We start from the raw sequence: 21423 nt of genomic DNA, 5'->3' as shown, positions 1-21423 counted from the left end.
GGAGAGAGAGTAAGCAAGAGAGATGTGGAAGAATTAGAGGGAGCATACTTAAGATCACACAGGACACCAGATAGGACAGACTGACCCTAGCCCCCCAGCACATACTGTAGACTATTGCAGCATAGATACTGGAGACTGAGGGACGGACGGACACTCCGACGATACCCCCAGACAGTGCCAGCCAGGCAGGATATAACTCCACCCACTTTACCAAAACACAGCCCCCACACCACTAGAGGAATATCAACAGACCACCAACATACTACCCTGAGACAAGGCCGAGTATAGTCCACCACACGAGCCTGAGGGGGCGCAAAACCGGACAGGAAGATCAACCCACTCAAGTCGAGTATAGCGAAAAAATTCTGCCGCGATATAATGCACCCCACCTAGGGATGGCATGGGAGAGCACTAGCAAGCCAGTGACTCAGCCCCCGTAATAGAGTCAAAGACAGAGAATCCCAGTGGAGAGAGGGGAGCCGGCCAGGCAGAGACAGCAAGGGTGGTTCGTCACTCCAGTGCCTTGCCGTTCACCTTCGCACCTCTGGGCCAGACTACACTCAATCATAGGACCTACTGAAGAGATGAGTCTTCAGTAAAATCTTAAAGGTTGAGACCGAGTCTGCGTCCCTCACATGGATCGGCAGACCATTCCATAAAAATAAAGCTCTATAGGAAAGTCCTGCCTCCAGGAACAGTAAGGAGGCCTGCATCTTGTGACCGTAGTGTACGTGTAGGTATGTACGGCAGGACCAAATTGGAGAGATAGGTAGGAGCAAGTCCATGTAATGCTTTGTAGGTTAGCAGTAAAATCTTGAAATCAGCCCTAGCCTTAACAGGAAGCCAGTGTAGAGGCAATTTCTTAAATCACTCACAGTGATACACATACGCCTGTCACACACACACAGAGGATAATGTGCTGCATTGCCAATATAAATGCACAAGCAGAGACATTTTCACAGAAACATTATTAAAAAGTGTCATATTCAAGCACAGAGACCCTTGCCTGTCCAGCATAAGTGTGTAACCTGTTGATGGTTAATGTTTTTGCTGACTTAGGTTGACCCCCCTCACCCTGAGGTCAGGGGTTAAATGTGACCTCCACTAAGCCATTTTTAGAGAAGAACAGATAGATCATGGGAATTAAATACTTAATATAACATCTGGTTAGGGGGATGAAACACATGGAGAACTTGATATATGCTGTTGTATAATAAACATGTTATGGTGCTCTGTCTTCATTTCCTCTTCTCTGCCTTGGCCAGTGACAGTCCCATGGCTGCAGTATTATAAAGTGGCTACTTGATTTTTACATAATTTGTCATAGAGAGAAGAGCTGGTAAATTAGATCTCAGCATGTGAGCAGTCGCCCTCTTGTGGTCAGAGGAAAGCAGTGTTGATGGAGGTAAATAGAATGACAGGAAGGGATGCGGCTATGCTTGAGCATTCAAATGCTTTCAGGTCATTGACAATTGAGCCTCTGGGACAGTAAATTTCATTTGAGCCCTACAGTGATTGAGAATAATTTAATTTCTCATTTCTTCCAGGCAACATAAATTCACTTGCTTTCATTATTACACTGTCATTATACCAGAAGGCCATCTGAGGAGACATAAATATGACAGTTGTCAATGCAAGCAGGTTTAGGATTTTACGACATTTAAAGCTCAGTGTGGACTAAGCAAGACTTCACGTTAATTGTGTTAAACTGATCAAATAACCCACTCTCTGTTTCTATAACTTAGATGGAGTCACATTCACTCTGCACATTCATGTATTACAAATGGTCTGATGAATGAAGGGTATGCACATTCATTGGATGACTGTGGTTCTTCTCAGGGATTGTGTTACAGGAAAACAGGTTAGCAGCAGGCCTTTTCAATGGGACATTTGAAGAGGTTGATGTCACGTTACACATAAATACATGGATATGTTTGTGCACCAATCATCTCTCTGATTTATAGTCCACAGGGCTGCCTGTAATGTTATGGGTGAATGCCCCTGCCTTTGATGTTGGCCCTGGTTTCTTAGCAGCATGTGAAAATCCCAACACTTGGAGAGCGAGGGAAGCCAGGTCACATGACCCATAGCGAAAGCAGACATTGTGTGTCTATTTCGTTAGCGTGTTTAGCCTACATGTGTTTAGCCATGTCCAAAAATATACATTATCAATCCTCACATGCAAATAAAAGGGGGCCCATGGTATCAAATTATTTTCTTCACATCTCTGCCAATGGTCCCTTAGCTCTCCTCTCCTGTGCTCTCTACATTCTAATGCCTGCTGCTTGTTTCTAAAGGTGAGGTGTGAGAGGCAGATGCACAAACACTAGCTCTGCTGTGAGGATAGGTAATGAAGGAATAAAGGGAGAGAGGGATGTGGAGAGGGAGGGGTAATTGACCTCTAATGGGGAAAACACTAGCATCCAGGAGTCAAGACATCTTTACAAGAGCAGTCAATTACTCTGGTGTTCTTTTCTGGTCTTTTCTCTCTATTGGGTGGTAGTGTACTCAAATATATCGTGAAAACTGCAAAATAAAGCACAGCTGTATTCTCTTCTTACAGTGACATCCAAATATCATATAGCTAACAGGCACATGACCTAATATATTGGTACACCGGGTAACCTTCAAATGACAAAATACAGAACCTTGTTTTCCTGTTGTTTCTCAACCAGTGACCACCTGCTACCAATCTTTAATAGTATTGTAGAGGTCACTCAGCTCTATTGTAGAAATATATAACAGGACATTTTCCAGAAGGCTGAGACCCGCTACAAACACTGTTCTAATCAAACCTCAGCTTTCCAAAATATCATATGCTGTTCTGAAGAGGGAAAGGAGAGTTTAAGACCTATGGTAACATCACAATAATGGAATAACATTCAATCAGCACAATATCCACAGATTTATTGTTTTATTTCAGGATTAACAGATGAGTAATACGAACTATGGATAAATTACCTCTATTAATGTACCTACAGTAATTAAAATACAGTGTATATGGCTTGTAGTGTATATAATTTCAAACACACAGTGTTTGCACTGTGTCTTTGACAGATTTTCACACCTCTAGACAGCTGCAAAAGGATAGCATCAGTTTATAACATTAGTGTTTTAACATTTCAACATTTAGGAATTTCATTTAGTTATTAAAACATTTATCATATATGATGCATGAAAAACAGTTGAGACTAAGTAAAATAACATTCAAATCACAGTCACAGCACTTTAAGTGGTGTCTTCCTAGTAATGGCATACAGTATGTTTAAATTAAGGCACTTATCAATGATTAGAAAGGAAAGGGAAAGGGGGATGCCTAGTCAGTTGAATGCATTCAACTGAAATGTGTCTTCCTCATTTAACCCAACACCTCTGAATCAGAGAGGTGCGGGGGGCTGCCTTAATGGACATCCACGACATAGGCGCCCAGTGGAAACAAGTTATGAAAGTAGAAAAGGGCTAAGTGAATGAAAACAATTTAATCACAACATCAACCTTTTGAAAGATTACATTTTAAAGAATAAAAAATAGGAATTATCATCAATAAAAATACCAATATTATACCAATCACACAATGACTGTTTTTACTTACTGATATGCATTCATTTATGAACAAAAGTATATATATATTTAGTGTAGTTTGAAAATTGCAGACAAGTATAAAATGGCACATACAATTTATAGTTATTATTATGGCACATACAATATTTGGTATTGCTAAATTGTTGTTTCATAATATAAATGCTTAATGTCTTGGTTCGTAATGCTCTTGGCATAATTAAATGGCTTCCCTTGAAGCATGCAATTGTGAAAATTGCAATTGAATGTTTCCCCGTAAAATTACTGCCCCCAACACCACATATTCAGTCCACATTTCTGTACCTGGTGAACAGGTTATACAGCACCCTCAGCGTTGACTTGAGGTCACAGTTCACGATATCTGGGAAAAAAGAACATATGAATAAACACATACAGACAGCCATCTCTAAAAACATATTTTTGAATAGAAATCCAGCAGGATATGGCATAAAGGAAGTGTTTTGACCCTGAGAAAAGCATTCCGATTCAGAAATGACAATCACACTGCCAATTAAATAGTACACTGAACATGAATGTGTTTCAACACGCATTCATAGACACACTACTAAATAATACTAAAAACAAATGAAAAAATACATTAAGTACACACACACACAGAACCCAAAAAGAAATCCATCCACAAAGGGGCTTGGCGTGTAATGCTTCTACTTAAACATAGTGTGACATTTGAGATTCACTGAATGGATTGGTAGAGTGAAAGAGCATATAACCAAGTCTGGAAGAAGTTTGGCTTTATGTGAGAATACTGCCGTCAGGGCTTAGTGCCTGACGGAATTCTCATAAACAAATAATTTATTTAGAGACCGATACAATTAAAACACTGACACATTGAATTATCAGGAGTTATATCTATTGCTCCATATGGTTTTGCACTAAATGTTCAGCCTCAGAAAAGGAAGAAAAACATTTAAACTAAACATAATTGTCCATAGCAACTATAAATGGCATCCTAAAGGAGAACACATACCTTCAGGCCTGGGTCTGGGTCTCTCCAGACCTCCGTCTTGCATCAGCTCAAAGGAGAAGGAGACGTTGTGCACCTGCATGACAGAAACACAATGACAGCAACATTACACAACACAAGAGCCACGCAAAGGTAGGCTACAGTTTGAGGAAACAGCTCTCCAACCAACACACAACACATACAATTCACACAGGTCATTACAGTTCCCCTACCACATGTTCCTCGGTGTGTAAACATCAGCTCAATAAACCCATAACCCCTTTCCAGCTGGACAAACACTCCCTCTGCACCAGCTAAAACACTAGAGGAAGGAGGAGGTGTTTCAGTCAGAATGTGGTTGTTGTTTGGTTGAGTTGGTTCATGTAAAAGTGTGGTACTGAGTGTCAGTACAGCGCCTGGTAATTCTTAGAACAGATCAGCTAGGAGTTTAAGGAGATTTAGGAAATATGGAGAGGGTAATTAGTAGCCAAAGCTTGAGCGAGTGAGAGCAAGAGAGAGCTTGAGACAGAGCTAGAGAGAGAGAGGGTGGGAGAGGGAGAAAGGGAGCAGGACAGAGAGAGGGTGGTGTAGAAATCAAGCAAGACCAACCATTGGAGGATTCCTTCAGGCGCATAGCGGGCACTCCTATATAGCAGCTGTCCCTGAAAGGACCCCTTGTCCCTGCTCCCCTCCCTCTCCCTGCATTAGTGCTAATCTCCTGGCCACTTATTGATTTCCTGTGCAGGAGCAGATTACAGATGCTACTTGTGGGTGGGTGCCCACTCTGCTTGGCACAGCACAGCCTGCAGGAGAGGACCCAGGCTCAGGTCTGACAGGGCGTCCCTTTAGAAAGCCTGCTAAGAATAGCTATCAAGAGGCTTTGGGTTGCACATTGTCTGTTGGACAGTTTGGAATAATCTACATGATAAATACAAATAATTTTGAAGGATTTTAACTCTTGAATTTAACAGAATGATGCAAATGATTGAATTATGTTTTATTCCAATTGATTTTTCAACAATTAGGGCCATAAAATCATAATTTGCTGGAAATGTATTAAACTAGTGTGTTCACTGTCAAGTGCACCACACACAGAAAATATACAATTTGGCAAAATGGAGAGAAAATGTTAACATACCTTTTGGTCAAAGTTCTCAGGTGTCAGGAAGAAATGATAGAGCGGAACAAAGTAGCCCTCCAGCAGTCCCATCAGCAGAACCAGGTACACACCGTCAGCAAACTACAGATGAAAAAACCCAAAACATGGTTATTCATATCAATATACAAGTTGAGGTATGATTCTGGTTAGATAATTATAGTTCATATACTGTACCTGTGTGTCCAATTCAGCCACCTCCAGATTGAGCTTGTTCAAGTGTTTGTTCACAAAGGTGATGAGAGTCTGTGGAAACAGCAGCCATTTACAGTGTAAAGTATTTGGACAGTGACACATTTGTTGTTGTTTTGGCTCTGTTCTCCAGCACTTTGGATTTGAAAATGGTACAATACTATGATCTTAAAGTGCAGACTGTCAGCTTTAAATTGAGGGTATTTTCATCCATATCGGGAGAACCGTTTAGAAATTAGAGCACTTTTTGTACCTAGTCCCCCAATTTTAGAGAACCAAAAGTATTTGGACAAATTCAATTATACGTGTAAAATGTGATTTTCCTTTGTTTTATATATATTTCCAGACTAGGAGGTTGGAATAATACTGTGACATTTTGAAAATTATGATAATGTCCATTTAGTGTAAGAGCTGTTTGAAAAGACAGACATTTCAGCCTGTTTTGTTGGGATGGAGATTTGGTCTTCCATGGTGACATCACCATATGGTAAATTAGTTAATAGACCAATAAGAAAGAGAGTTCCAAACCTCTCTGCCAATAACAGCACATTTTCAATTTCCCCCTCCCTACTCAGACCACTCCCAGACAGTCCAAGCAAAATTATTGCTTGAAAAACTGGTCTTCGCTAAGAAGTTATTTTTTGTTTCTTTTTGACTATTTTAATTTAAAACAATCACAGTAAGGTACTTAATTGTTACCCAGAAATTATTTGATATGGAGATAAAAACGGCTGCATTGGACCTTTAAATTATTCAAACGTTTTGTATTTGGTCCCATATTCTTAATGTGCGACTCTACAAACTTGTTGGATGCATTTGCAGTTTGTTTTGGTTGTGTTTCAAATTATTTTGTGCCCAATAGAAATGAATGGTAAATAATGTATTTTGGAGGTTTTGAGTTTTTACCATTAATTTCTGTTCTAAATAATCTAAAACACAATCAAAACAAACTGCAAATGCATCCAACAAGTTTTAGTCACAAGCTTGATGTAGTCATTGCATGCTAGAAATATGGGACCAAATACAACACTTGACTACTTGAATTTGTCCAAATACTTTTGGATCCCTAAAATGGGGGGACTATGTACAATAATATAATAATAATAATATAATAATAATATAATATAATAATAATTATAATATAATAATATAATATGCCATTTCGCAGACGCTTTTATCCAAAGCGACTTACAGTCATGCGTGCATACATTTTTTTTGTGTATGGGTGGTCCCGGGGATCGAACCCACCACCTTGGCGTTAAAAGCGCCGTGCTCTACCAGCTGAGCTACAGAGGACCACAACATGTGCTGTAATTTCTAAACTGTTCACCAGATATGGATGAAAATACCCTCAAATCAAAGCTGACCGTCTGCGCTTTAACCTCATAGTCATTGTAACATGTGCTGGAGTACAGCCAAAACAATAGCAAAAGTACAATAAAACACTGCTACAGTTTTAACAAATAACACACAGTACCTTTTTCACCACATTGAGCTTGTCTGGAGCATGGTCAAACAGGGTGTCGAAAGCATCTCGCTCTTAATGGACGGAGAGAACAGTAATACCGTTAATACAATGTAAAAAAAGGTCAAGGTTGTCAATGACAAGTACTGAAAACTGTGCTATGAAGACAAAAAATGTATATTGTTCACTGTGACTCATGAGAAAATGCATCAGTAGAGAATAAACAGTGAACACGTACCATGTCTCCCAGATAAAGCCCTGAGGGAAATGAGAAGTGAACTAGTTATAAACCTACATTTGGTCTGCAAGGACAGGTTGCAAAGAATTCAATTACATTTCTATATCAGCATACTTCTATTCTACAACTCCTATTGATACGTTTATCTCAACCAGATAAAGAGGAATGTTGGTGGTGAATACAGTAATGTTGATGGAGTACATAATAGGTTCACTTTAGTGAACATTTAACAAAATGGATGTGTCCATTGTGGCATTGTCAGAGGAGCCAGGCATGTTGGGTCGAGGGGCTGCTGCAACATCCCTACAGCTATCACACAAAGGAGGCCAACAAGGGATGGCTTGGACACACACACACACACACACACACACAGCACTCCTTCTCTTCATGGTGTAATCTCTAATGACAGTGGCAGGGCTGGGCAGCGGTCCAGGTCGTATGATAACAACCCTGTGACCATGACTATAATATGAGCGCTCTGCTCGCCCACTTATCTCCCCAGCTGCTCTGGGCTTGCTGGACCGCTCCAACCTCAGCTGGGGCTGTGCTACACTGGCAAGGAACCACACTTCCCTGTCCATACAATGGTCTACTGTGTTCATAGATGCTGGCGAAATAATTGTGCTTGAACACTTATAATAGAATGCAGTTATTTCAGAAAATAGCCTTTCATAAAGGCTGCAGGAGGGATTGCATTTGAGAGAGGAAAATCTATACATACTAAATATTGGAAATAAGATTGCATTGTGTTTTTGGGAGGGACAATGATATCATGTGGTGTACTAAGGTAAACCTCTCTCTATTTCTGACATAACAGACTGAGTGAGGAGTGAGAGTTCTCTCAATGAGAAAAGAGATGATCTGAGAGCTGACATACTCTGTATTGCCTGTGATCTCCTCCTGGATCTGGCGGGACTGAAGAATTCCCTCCCTTTTCTGAGAAAAAAGAAAGATAAAATGGCAAATGAAAAAGGAGAATCTGCCTTGCATTAAAGGGGACAATAATTGTATTTAAAGAGTAGGAGTATTTCATTATTATTCAACACATTTATAAGCATGTATAGCAAAGTTATTTTAACGTGTAACTAATATGCATACGACTTCAGATACTTAGGCTATTTCAAATGTCATCCATGTGTACTATATCTCAAGCCAAATAAGATGATGTACAGTACCTGAACCACCACTACTTGGATGGACACGTGGTCAGGAAGTCTGATTGGTGCTCTGAAGTACTGAGACAGCGCCACCAACAGGTGAAGAATGGCCACTATACTCTTAGCATGGACAGCTGGACAAGAGACAGACAGAAAAGGGGATTTGCTTTAGCTTTGAATGATTGAAAGAACAATCAAGTAAACAAGGCTTTGATTTCTCCCTACTACAATGCTAAATTAAAGGAGAGGTATCTAAAAGCCCTCTGATATCTGTTTGATCCTCTCAGGCTAAGTGGATCAGAACAGAGGAGTGTGTTACATCCCCCTTAAGTGTTTTTCCCCAGCTTAAAAGAAGAGGTTGAAAGCAGTGAACAATTGCATCGATTCGGTTAGCACTTGGGTGACAAAAGTCTGCAGTACATTTTTATCAAAGACTCCAACATGTCATACAAGTGTTTCTCTTTTTGATGTAGTCATTTCATGCATTCATGCTCCTTTCAAAACAAACCTCTTACCTTGATGAATATGTACAGTGCCTTCAGAAAGTATTCATACCCCTTGACTTATTCCACATTTTGTTGTGTTAGAGCCTGAAGTCAAAATGGATTAAATAGATTTTTTTCTAGAGGTAGCCTAGCGGTTAAGAGCGTTGGGCCAGTAACCGAAAGGTTGTTGGTTTGAATAAATATTAACCAGTTAACCCCCAACAACAACTGCTCCCCGGGCGCCGATGATGTCGATTAAAGCAGACCACCGCACCTCTCTGATTCAGAGGGGTTGGGTTAAATGCGGAAGACACATTTAGGTTGAATGCATTCAGTTGTACAACTGACTAGGTATCTATCCACTTTCCCTACACACAACACCTATAATGACAAAGTGAAAACATGTTTTCAGAAATCTTTGCAAATGTATTGAAAATGAAATGCATACATTTCTTATTTACACAAGTATTCACACCTCTTTGCTATGACACTCCAAATTGAGCTCAGGTGCATCCAATTTCCTTTGATCATCCTTGAGATGTCACTACAACTTGGAGTCCACCTGTGGCCAATTAAATTGTTTGGACATGATTTAGAAATAAATATACCGGTCTATATAAGGTCCCACAGTTGACAGGGCATGAGTCTGTCCTCGGCTGCAACACTCACTACTGAGTTCCAAACTGCCTCTGGAAGCAACGTCAGCACAAGAACTGTTCGTCGGGAGCTTCATGAAATGGGTTTCCATGGCCGAGCAGCCGCACACAAGCCTAAGATCACCATGCGCAATGCCAAGCGTCGGCTGGAGTGGTGTAAAGCTTGCGCCATTGGACTCTGGAGCAGTGGAAACGCGTTCTCTGGAGTGATGAATCACGCTTCACCATCTGGCAATCCAACAGACAAATCTGGGTTTGGCGGTTGCCAGGAGAATGCTACCTACCTGAATGCATAGTGCCAACTGTAAAGTTTAGTGGAGGAGGAATAATGGTCTGGGGCTGGTTCGGGCTAGGCCCCTTAGTTCCAGTGAAGGGAGATCTTAACGCTACAGCATACAACGAAATGCTAAACGATTCTGTGCTTCCAACTTTGTGGCAACAGTTTGGGAAGGCCCTTTCCTGTTTCAGCATGACAATGCCCCTGTGCACAAAGCGAGGTCCATACAGAAATGGTTTGTCGAGATCGGTGTGGAAGAACTTGACTGGCCTGCACAGAGCCCTGACCTCAACCCCATCGAACACCTTTGGGATTAATTGGAACGCCGACTGCGAGCCAGGCCTACTCGCCCAACCTCACTAATGCTGAATGGAAGTCCCCGCAGCAATGTTCCAACATCTAGTGGAAAGCCTTCCCAGAATAGTGGAGGCTGTTATTGCAACAAATGGGGGGATCAACTCCATATTAATGTCCATGATTTTGGAATGAAATGTTTGACGAGCTGGTGTCCACATACTTTTGGTCATTTAGTGTATCTGGGGAAGGGTATAAAACAATTTCTTGAGTGTTGAAAGTTTGCAAGAGCACAGTGGTCTCCATCACTGGGAAATAAAATACTCTGCCTTGAGATGGGAGAACCTGCCAGAAGGACAACAGTCTCTACAGCACTTCACCAATCTGGGCTTTATTGGAGAGTGGCCAGACGGAAGCCACTCCTGAGAAGAAGTCACATGACAGCACGCCTGGAGTTTGCAAAAAAAGGCACGTGAAAGACTTGGAGCATAAGGCAAAAGATTCTGTGGTCACTGTCATTATTGGGTATTGTGTGTAGATGAGTGAGATAAATATATTTAATCCATTTTGAATTCAGGCTGTAAGACAACAAAATGTGGAATAAGTTAAGGGGTATGAATACTTTCTGAAGGCACTGTATATTTCCTTGACTACTTCACTCATCAGTTTATCCCTCTCATTTTCTCATACAAACATGTTGCTAAAACAATTTCTGAGTGCTATTACCATCTTCTGGTTAAAAAGCTTTTATAAAATAGAGACATCAAGGCAAAACTAAAGTGCTTCACTGAAATGTAGACAGACAGACATTCCTCTTCATTAGAGTGAAAGCTCAATGGGAAGCAGAGAACTCAATGACCAGTGACACAAGTATGGACTCTTTACTAGCTGAATATCGATCCAGTATCCCTGCACATTGTAAATATGGTACTGGAACTGACCCTGTATATAGTATGCTTACTTAATTTGTGTTTTTCTTATTTTTATATCTTGTGTGTTTTTGTTCTACCTTGTTATTTTTAGTATTACATTGTTATTGATTACTGCATTGTTGGGGTTAGAGCTGGCAATAAAGGCTTTTCACTGTACTTGTCTATGTGACATTAAAACTTGAAACATCACCCATGTATTCTAGGGCTGGGATGATAACAGTATCGCGATACTCGTTAGTATCGTGGCAAAGAAACAAAACACAAAGCGGATTTAACTTCTTTAGGGAAACAGCCCTAATGCTAGAAACAAACATTATTATGTTGTCATCCAGTCACATGTATTTATTTTCCAAGCTATAGCACACAATATTTTACATACAGCAGGTTTTTAAAAGGACCAAAGAGTTGGTTCTGCTTCGTGTTTTAATTTTTGTCATGGGAAAAATATTAAGATACTGGTATCATCACAGCCCTAATAAAATCATTTCATAAAATAGAGACATCAAGGCAAAGCTAAAGTGCTTCACTGAAATGTACAGACAGACACTCCTCCTCATTAGAGTGAAAGCAAAGGGAAGCAGAGAAAACTCAATCACCAGTGAGGAAAGTATGGAGTCCTAACTAGCTGAACATCACCCGCGTAGTCCATCTGTCTGACCACTTAGTCTGTCTCTCCAGGGCTGCATTCATTAGCACCAAACAGAGGAAAACCGACTGAAACATGGAGGGACTAGCTGAACCTGTCCAATAAAAACACTGATTTTAAATTTCCCCTTGCAAAACGTTTTGCTACTGTGTGCTCTAATGAATACGACATACACTGAACAAAAACAAACACAACAATTTCAAAGATTTTACTGAGTTACAGTTCATATAAGGAAATCTGTCAATTTAAATAAATGTATTAGGCCCTCATCTATGGATTTCACATGACTGGGAATACAGATATGCATCTGTTGGTCACAGATACACTACATGACCAAAAGGATGTGGACACCTGCTTGTCGAACATCTCATTCCAAAATCATGGGCATTAATATGGAGTTGGTCCCCCCTTTGCAGCTATAACAGCCTCCACTCTTCTGGGAAGGCTTTCCACTAGATGTTGGAACATTGCTGCGGGGACTTTCTTCCATTCAGCTACAAGAGCATTAGTGAGGTCAGCCACTTATGTTGGGCGATTAGGTCTGGCTCGTAGTCGGCATTCCAATTCATCCCAAAGGTGTTCGATGGGGTTTAGGTCAGGTCTCTGTGCAGGCCAGTCAAACTCTTCCACACCGATCTCAATAAACCATTTCTGTATGGACCTCGCTTTGTGCATAGGAGCATTGGCATGTTGAAACAGGAAAGGGCTTTCCCCAAACTGTTACCACAAAGTTGGAAGCACAGAATCGTCTATAATGTCATTGTCACGCCTAGACGTTTCCACTTCACAATAACAGCACTTACAGTTGACCGGGGCAGCTCTAGCAGGGCAGAAATTTGACTGACTTGCTGGAAAGGTGCCATCCTATGACGGTGTCACGTTGAAAGTCACTGAGCTCTTAAAAATATATAGTCGATTCCAGCAATTTGAAGGGTCAGTATCTGGTGACTACCATTTGCCTCATGCAGCGCGACACATCTCTGCATCTCATAAAATGACGTTGGAGGCGGCTTATGGTAGAGAAATGAACATTCAATTCTCTGGCAACTCTGGTGGACATTCCTGCAGTGAGTATGCCAATTGCACACTCCCTCAAAACTTGAGACATCTGTGGCATTGTGTTGTGTGACAAAACTGCACATTTTTGAGTGGCCTTTTTTTTGTCCCCAGCACAAGGTGCACCTGTGTAATGCTCATGCTGTTTAATCAGCTTCTTGATATGCCACACCTGTCAGGTGGATGGATTATCTTGGCAAAGGAGAAATGCTCACTAACAGGGATGTAAACAAATTTGTGTAGAACATTTGAGAGAAATAAGCTTTTTGTCCGTATGGAAAATTTCAGGGATATTTTATTTCAGCTCATGAAACATGGGACCAACACTTTACATGTTGCGTTTATATTTTTGTTCAGTGTAGTTCTCAGCCTCTACTTACAGTCCACGTTCCATTTGATGCTCCTGGCGGAGATCTTGATGGAGTCGTTGATCCTCTCCAGAACTGTCTGCAGCTTCTGCTTCTGGGCGATCTCTGACTGGGTCACCTCAGCCACGTTCAGTTTCTCACCCTCCAGCTTCTCTGAGACACGCATATAAAGACAACAGCATTCATTAATTTGGTCAGTGGTCTTCTTTAGCATAAATACAGGCATTCCTGTCAAAGAGAGAAAGGCGAGAGGGAGAAGGTGATTGGTAGTAGAGTGGAATTAGTGTTCCTTTAAGTTTGATGGAGAACCAATAAGGGACTTGTTCCTCACCGAAGAGTTTCTGCAGAACCTGCCCGTCGTATAGATCCTCAGCCAGGTCCTTCACGATGATCCTCTCTCCTACCAACACATCATTGATCCAGTCGATCAGCACCTTCTGGAGTTCCTGTAGTTTGCTATCGTTCTTGGAGTTGGGGTCAACCATGGTGCGGACCTCATTCTCCTCTGTAGAAACAGAAAGAACGGTTGGGTATAGCCAGTGTCAAGACATTTCATAATTTATGACCAGGGCTCTCAGATTGGGATAGATGGTGTACTGTACTGTGCTGTACTTACCTAGCATGGTGTCCTCTGGGTCCAGTTCATATTGGGTGGGGCTCAGGGGCAGGTTGATGGCGTTCATTCCTTCCTCCTGGAGCTCAGACACTGTAGGGAAGGAGGGAGAGATGGGAGAGAGACCACACCACATCACTCACAATGCACCCTCTCAAACCTCCACCTTTCAGTGCAATAGCTATAAATTCACATAGCAAAGGAGGCGGTACAAACAGTAAGCCACTTACAACCTGTGATGATTCTACGAAAAAGGCTTTATACAATTTAGACTACTACTACATGTTTCTTTTTGCTCTTATTTTAGTGTCAGTGAGAATTCTGCCAGTATGACCAATCCACCAGAAATAAGTGTGAAGGTCAGGGGGACAATGAGAGGATGTTGTTAAGGCGGGGGACATGTGGGTTCCCAACTACTGGGATAAGGATTTCAAAATTGGCACCATCCTCTCTGAAGTGCTTCCTAACAGAACATGATAGCACTGCAATAGTGTTCCCACACCACTAATACACTAGCTAACTACTCCCACAGCCATTTGGTCCAAATAGCCTAGCATTAACACAGGAGCAGAATTGGGCTTTGCTTGCTTTATCATGTCGAATACGGTATGTTATTGAGGTGTAGTGGTTCTTTCTGTAAGTGGTTTCACCCACTGGTTTCTCTGTCTTTCCTCAAGGAATATGGACTTTCCCTCACCTGCAAATGGGAAAAACACTGCAATTTTATCTTAAGTCTAGGAAAAGCCCTTCTTCTGTCCTCCAGACAGGCATTTCCTCAGTCTACTACTTACTGGGCCTCCTCCAGCCACATACGCTTGTCCTCCCAAGGTTATTTCTCACAACAGAGGAGAGATGTTCTAAAGGGGATGATTCTTATTGTGTTTTTTTCCTTAGCTCACTGCACCAGCTCAGCTTTCTGTGTCACCGTTCCTGAATCTACTTATCTGATCTGACACTGTTCTCAGTTAATCAAGACAATATAATTTCCCCATCTGTTAGTCTTGGATATCCCCGACCTTGGAGCAACGTAAGCCTATAGGCATTCAAAGATTGTGGAAGTAAGCAGTCTGGCTCGAGAGATCTGTTATTAGCCTATTTATTACACAGAACTTCCTGGTTTCCCATCAACCCCTGCCCTGCCATGCATTTCAACATACTGCTGTGTGTCAGACAGTGTCAGTGACACCTGTAATGGTGTGAACATCCTGTGCTGGATTTCTCAGCCTTCCTTCCCAGTGAGGATGACATCCTCTTAATCAACACCATCAGCAGCCCTTTTGAAGACCGCCATTGAGCACCATATCCTCCTGTGTCCTGACAGCACGACGCATCCCTTCTCTCAGATATAATTGTATGACTGAAAATTGCCTGCATTAGCGTGTGTCTACACAATAAGAGGTATTATCACTGCCCTTTCTACCACCCCTTTACACTGTCTCCACACACAATGTCCTCTTGACCAGTGGTGATTTGCACAGAGCATGTGATGCTGCAAGGTGGGCTGCTAATCCTAGCCAAGACCTGCTACAGAGACACTGGGTCTCCTTTCCTCATCTCCTTCCTTCATATGTACTGATATGAAGGAGCTGGATGGGTGAAAACCAATACCTAGTAGGTATCCACCATATTGCTTTCAGCTATCCTGCAACGTCATCCGTGTGTTAATGGAGGAACGGAAACCAGCAAAAGATGCCCCTTTAGATTATTGAGACACAGCCACAGTGTTTCTCCTTCCTCTCCTCATGCTCCGGCGGAGGGTAGGTGAATAGTAACAGGCTGTCCTACCTGGTGGGCAGAGTGCTCCACAGCCCATCTCTCCTCTGAGTTCCCAGCATCTTCTCTTTACTGACTCGTCTCCTCAAGCCCGTTCAGTGTCCACTGTCCTGTCTATAACACTCTCCATCTATTCCTCCCTCTCTCGGCAAGGTCCAATCAATGGGCTTGTTCAAGGCCGTGGCTGTGCCCCCTCTCTTCGTCCCCATCGTAAACGTCAGAGTTTTTCAAATTAAATATACTGCTGCCACATGTGTCCAAAGAGGCTTTCCATCAAATCACCAGGAACACACTGCAGACATCCTGGCCACTGTGCTCCTCTGTGTGCGTGTTAGAGGGAGAGATAGGATGGGGCTCAGCTGTAACTGTGTCAGCCACTCAGCCCTGTGACCCCTGATTTACACAAACCAATTATAACACAAGTGCACTCTTGGAACAGGACAAATCAAGAGGGAACATTTCCACTTAACGTGCAAAAGGCTTTAATTCATTTAATGATAAACGTGTGGAAAAACAATGGATGGAGCAACTCATTCATTTATAGGTTTGGAAATGCTGTAACAGTGAAATAAAGGACATGTATTGGCAGTACAGATGCTCCTGGAGTTGTGTTAGCTCTTGCCTCATTCCTGAGTAATTGCTCTGAAGTAGCAGCCTGGTCTCATAGACTAGACGTAACATACTAAATGGAAATCCGTGACCCTCAAATTAGTATGATATGTTACTTTTTGTATGGTTACATAAGACAGAAGGTTACTTAATGTAAAAACGAAAGGAGGGTGATTGGTCGGGCAAATAACGCAAACGTCTAGCAACCCAAAGGTTGCGTGTTCGAATCTCATCACGGACAACTATAGCAACTTTGCAGATACTTACTACTATTGAGGTACTTTGCATGTTAGCTTACCCTTTCCCTAACTGTTTAACCTAACCGTAATCTTAATTATTCCATGATATCATTTCTGATCAGTTATGATGAGGCACTTTTGTTTGTTTGCCGCCATCTCTATTGAAGGGTGTTGCACTACTCTGTTGCGCTTGTCGCAGGTAAAACCATGTGCGGTTATTATGAGCAAGACAACGTCGAATGTTGGCTTCAACATAAAGCGTTCCATTACAAAAGGAACCCGATTTTAACTTAACTTGGCAATGTCTGTATGAACCCTGTATAGGCTACTTGCTCAGCCCCCAAATGAAAGATAAAATCACCTGGTATTGAAATTATACACGCATCATTCACTTTTCTGTCAGATCTTGACCCGGGCCAGTACATTTTTCCATTTGGGTCAGTAGCTTTCAGTTGGCACTGGCCTAGTGTGCCATTGCCAAGTTTACCTGAATGTCAAGCCCCGCTGTGTGTGGTGCGCGTAGGGCCTATATGTGTACCACTTTGTGTAGCCATTAGCGATGCTAATGATACAGTGGGGGAAAAAAGTATTTAGTCAGCCACCAATTGTGCAAGATCTCCCACTTAAAAAGATGAGAGAGGCCTGTAATTTTCATCATAGGTACACGTCAACTATGACAGACAAATTGAGAAAAGAAAATCCAGAAAATCACATTGTAGGATTTTTTATGAATTTATTTGCAAATTATGGTGGAAAATAAGTATTTGGTCACCTACAAACAAGCAAGATTTCTGGCTCTCACAGACCTGTAACTTCTTCTTTAAGAGGCTCCTCTGTCCTCCACTCGTTACCTGTATTAATGGCACCGGTTTGAACTTGTTATCAGTATAAAAGACACCTGCCCACAACCTCAAACAGTCACACTCCAAACTCCACTATGGCCAAGACCAAAGAGCTGTCAAAGGACACCAGAAACAAAATTGTAGACCTGCACCAGGCTGGGAAGACTGAATCTGCAATAGGTAAGCAGCTTGGTTTGAAGAAATCAACTGTGGGAGCAATTATTAGGAAATGGAAGACATACAAGACCACTGATAATCTCCCTCGATCTGGGGCTCCACGCAAGATCTCACCCCGTGGGGTCAAAATGATCACAAGAACGGTGAGCAAAAATCCCAGAAACACACGGGGGGACCTAGTGAATGACCTGCAGAGAGCTGGGACCAAAGTAACAAAGCCTACCATCAGTAACACACTACGCCGCCAGGGACTCAAATCCTGCAGTGCTAGACGTGTCCCCCTGCTTAAGCCAGTACATGTCCAGGCCCGTCTGAAGTTTGCTAGAGTGCATCCAGAAGAGGATTGGGAGAATGTCATATGGTCAGATGAAACCAAAATATAACTTTTTGGTAAAAACTCAACTCGTCGTGTTTGGAGGACAAAGAATGCTGAGTTGCATCCAAAGAACACCATACCTACTGTGAAGCATGGGAATGAAAACATCATACTTTGGGGCTGTTTTTCTGCAAAGGGACCAGGACGACTGATCCGTGTAAAGGAAAGAATGAATGGGGCCATGTATCGTGAGATTTTGAGTGAAAACCTCCTTCCATCAGCAAGGGCATTGAAGATGAAACGTGGCTGGGTCTTTCAGCATGACAATGATCCCAAACACACCGCCCGGGCAACGAAGGAGTGGCTTCGTAAGAAGCATTTCAAGGTCCTGGAGTCTCCAGATCTCAACCCCATAGAAAATCTTTGGAGGGAGTTGAAAGTCCGTGTTGCCCAGCGATAGCCCCAAAACATCACTGCTCTAGAGGAGATCTGCATGGAGGAATGGGCCAAAATACCAGCAACAGTGTGTGAAAACCTTGTGAAGACTTACAGAAAATGTTTGACCTGTGTCATTGCCAACAAAGGGTATATAACAAAGTATTGAGAAACTTTTGTTATTGACCAAATACTTATTTTCCACCATAATTTGCAAATAAATTCATTAAAAATCCTGCAATGTGATTTTCTGGATTTTTTTTCCTCATTTTGTCTGTCATAGTTGACGTGTACCTATGATGAAAATTACAGGCCTCTCTCATCTTTTTAAGTGGGAGAACTTGCACAATTGGTGGCTGACTAAATACTTTTTTTCCCCACTGTAGCCTAACCGTTTTTGGGTAGATGGAAAGGCAATTCAAAGGTAACTACGAAGTAGCCTATGCCTACCTGGCAGAATCATGATTATTTGAATCAATCCTGTGGCCATTTGCTTTGAAAACTCCATCACAAGTGCGCTACAGAAACACCGCTAGCCAAACAAAACGGTCTGACTGATGCTCACCTGAATTAAACGGTAACTACACAAAACTAGAGGAAATCAGTCCTTCCCCCAACTTTATTTTTTTGGGGCCGTGGTATCATTTTGGTATCAAGTATCGTTTTTTATTTTCTGCCCTCATAAAAGTACATATGGCACTTTGAAATTTGCAATAAATACATTTTGCACTTTATTTTAATATACTTTCTTTGCTGTTACAGTAAATCTATCCAAATCAATGTAAGAACACAAGGGCATGCTGATGTAAAAGATGGCTAGTCATTATTAGCCTGGTTCTGTATGGAATGCAGACACATTATGGGACACAGGCCAGGTCATTATTAATAAATAAATACAAATATATATATATATATAAAATTGGTGCGACAAAATCATGTGCTGGTGCTACCAACGGGGGAAAAAAGTTGGTAGCACCAGTGGAAAAACAGTGTAGAACACTGCCCTAAGCCAGCTAACTTTTGCCACCTAGCTAACGTTAGCATTAGCCACCTAGCTAATGTTAGCCACAACAAATTGCAATTCGTAACATATCATACATATTACAAATTCTTAACATATTGTACAAGTTGCAATTCGTAACATATCATAACCAATTGTAATTAATAACAAATCATACGAAATGGATGGACATCCACAAATTAATACATACCATACCAAACGTAAAATATCATACTAATTTCAGTGTCCCAGATTTTCGTTTACTATGTTAGATCTACCTCTAAGTCCAGGTTGCAGCAGTAGTGTTCCCTACATGGCAATCATAGCCTGCAGCTATAATAAATAGCCCTACTGTAGTAAGTACTCTAGTAATGTAGTACTCTAGTAGCTCTACTAGGCGCTGCACTGTATGCACCCCCGGGCTGCCCTGCAGGTCAACACAATACAAGAAAGTTGAAATACAAGACATTATTTGAGTGTATTGGCTAGTTTACAGACAAGCCTATTTATTATGTAGCCTAGATAAGCCCCGAGGCTACTCCATTCTGATATCGTCAATGAATGTGCAGTGGGGAAAGCGTGCAGGCGAATTCGTTTTAGCTTTACCAGTAATGAATTGACAGAATCAAACTGAGTAGACAATAGATTGGGTTGTGAAACATTGCTGTTGCTAGCAAGTTCAAATGGGCCATAAAATAAACATTTTCTTCATGTCCTTTGCCGTTTAGTTTACACACACAACTGCTCGCAAGTGAAGTTTATACATGTTTTTGACAGTATTGTTTTGATCTGAACTTTACCTTCTTTTGCTTTCTTTCTTCTTACTAAAGTTCCTCCAAGTTTTCCCAGGAACGAGTCATCTTTTTTTCTGGAAGAGGGAGATTTCGGAGTCGACGGCGATTTGGGAGAGGACGGCGACTTTTCCGGCGAAGAAGCCATGATCCAATTTAGCCAAAGCTCAAAAGGTACAACCAAAAATTACACGTTAAGTAGATCTCTGAATTACATTGATTTAAGTCACGTTCTGTTCGAATCAATGTTCACTCCCAGTCCCTATAACGGAAACGGAATTCCAAACATTCGTCCAGCCTCGACTCATTTCCTTGATCACAGATCTAGTTCCCTTCCCTATATTGCGTAAATAAAACCCTAATGGCTGATTACTTTGTAGCACATAGTTTGCCCCTGCATGCATTGACAAATACATTTTTCTGGTAGTATCAGTAAGGATGGATAGACATTGTTATAGCCTTTTTTCTAATGCCACCATATGAGATCTCTCAATATTATGTAATATCCATAAATCATGACCAAATACACTTCAATTCATAAACATCTTTATGAAATAAATCGTATTTTTACAGATTAAAAATAAACAGCAACAGATCAGTCTGTCAGTTTAGGATTTAATACATCATTTATTGTGCTCAGCAGAGACCCCTAAACTCTTATCAAACTAAATAAATTGAACCAACAGATACAATCATAATTTACATGAAAAAAGTTGGGCAAAGAGGACTCATAAAAGTGAATACAATCATGTTGGTTGTGGTCAGTACTGAGTAGTAGGCAACAGACAACATGCAGGAATAATACTAAAAAGTCCTGTGGAAAATTATAAACATGGACACCCATTACCTTCACTGACACTGTCTCAACTTGGTGTATTGGTTGATTAAGCTACTTGGTATAGTGCAGATTAAGTTATACAACATACAGTAGTTTTTCCAGTGCTCCTCAACACAACAGCAACAACACAACATGAAAAGTAGAGACCCTACAGTAGAGACCTACAATAGACACCTACACATATAAGACACATTTTGCTTTGAGAGGGAAAACATATTTGATAGGATGAAGTAGTGTTTATAAGTGCTTTCCAGTGCAACTGACAAAGTATATCTATATATATTTGTAATAATAATATATTTCATTTATTCCATTCATACGGCGG

General features: G+C 41.3%; 1 protein-coding gene across 1 annotated transcript; it reads right to left on the bottom strand.

Moving 5' to 3' along the window:
* Positions 1-2897: 2897 nt before the first annotated feature.
* On the bottom strand, positions 2898-20566 carry LOC311134618 (alpha-parvin-like). The gene is made up of 12 exons (XM_084168353.1): positions 20270-20566; positions 14082-14171; positions 13797-13970; positions 13478-13618; positions 8770-8885; positions 8472-8530; positions 7595-7614; positions 7369-7430; positions 5877-5945; positions 5682-5783; positions 4568-4640; positions 2898-3940 (listed from the first exon to the last, which is right to left on the bottom strand). The coding sequence occupies exons 1-12, from the start codon at positions 20406-20408 to the stop codon at positions 3864-3866; spliced, it is 1122 nt and encodes a 373-aa protein (XP_084024479.1). The 5' UTR covers positions 20409-20566; the 3' UTR covers positions 2898-3863.
* Between the last annotated feature and the right edge of the window lie 857 nt (positions 20567-21423).

Source organism: Coregonus lavaretus (genome assembly GCF_964263955.1).
Source record: "Coregonus lavaretus genome assembly, chromosome: 9".
NCBI classification, from domain to species: domain Eukaryota; kingdom Metazoa; phylum Chordata; class Actinopteri; order Salmoniformes; family Salmonidae; genus Coregonus; species Coregonus lavaretus.
The sequence above is the reverse complement of the archived record's forward strand: the minus strand, read 5'-3'. Positions and strand labels throughout refer to the sequence as shown.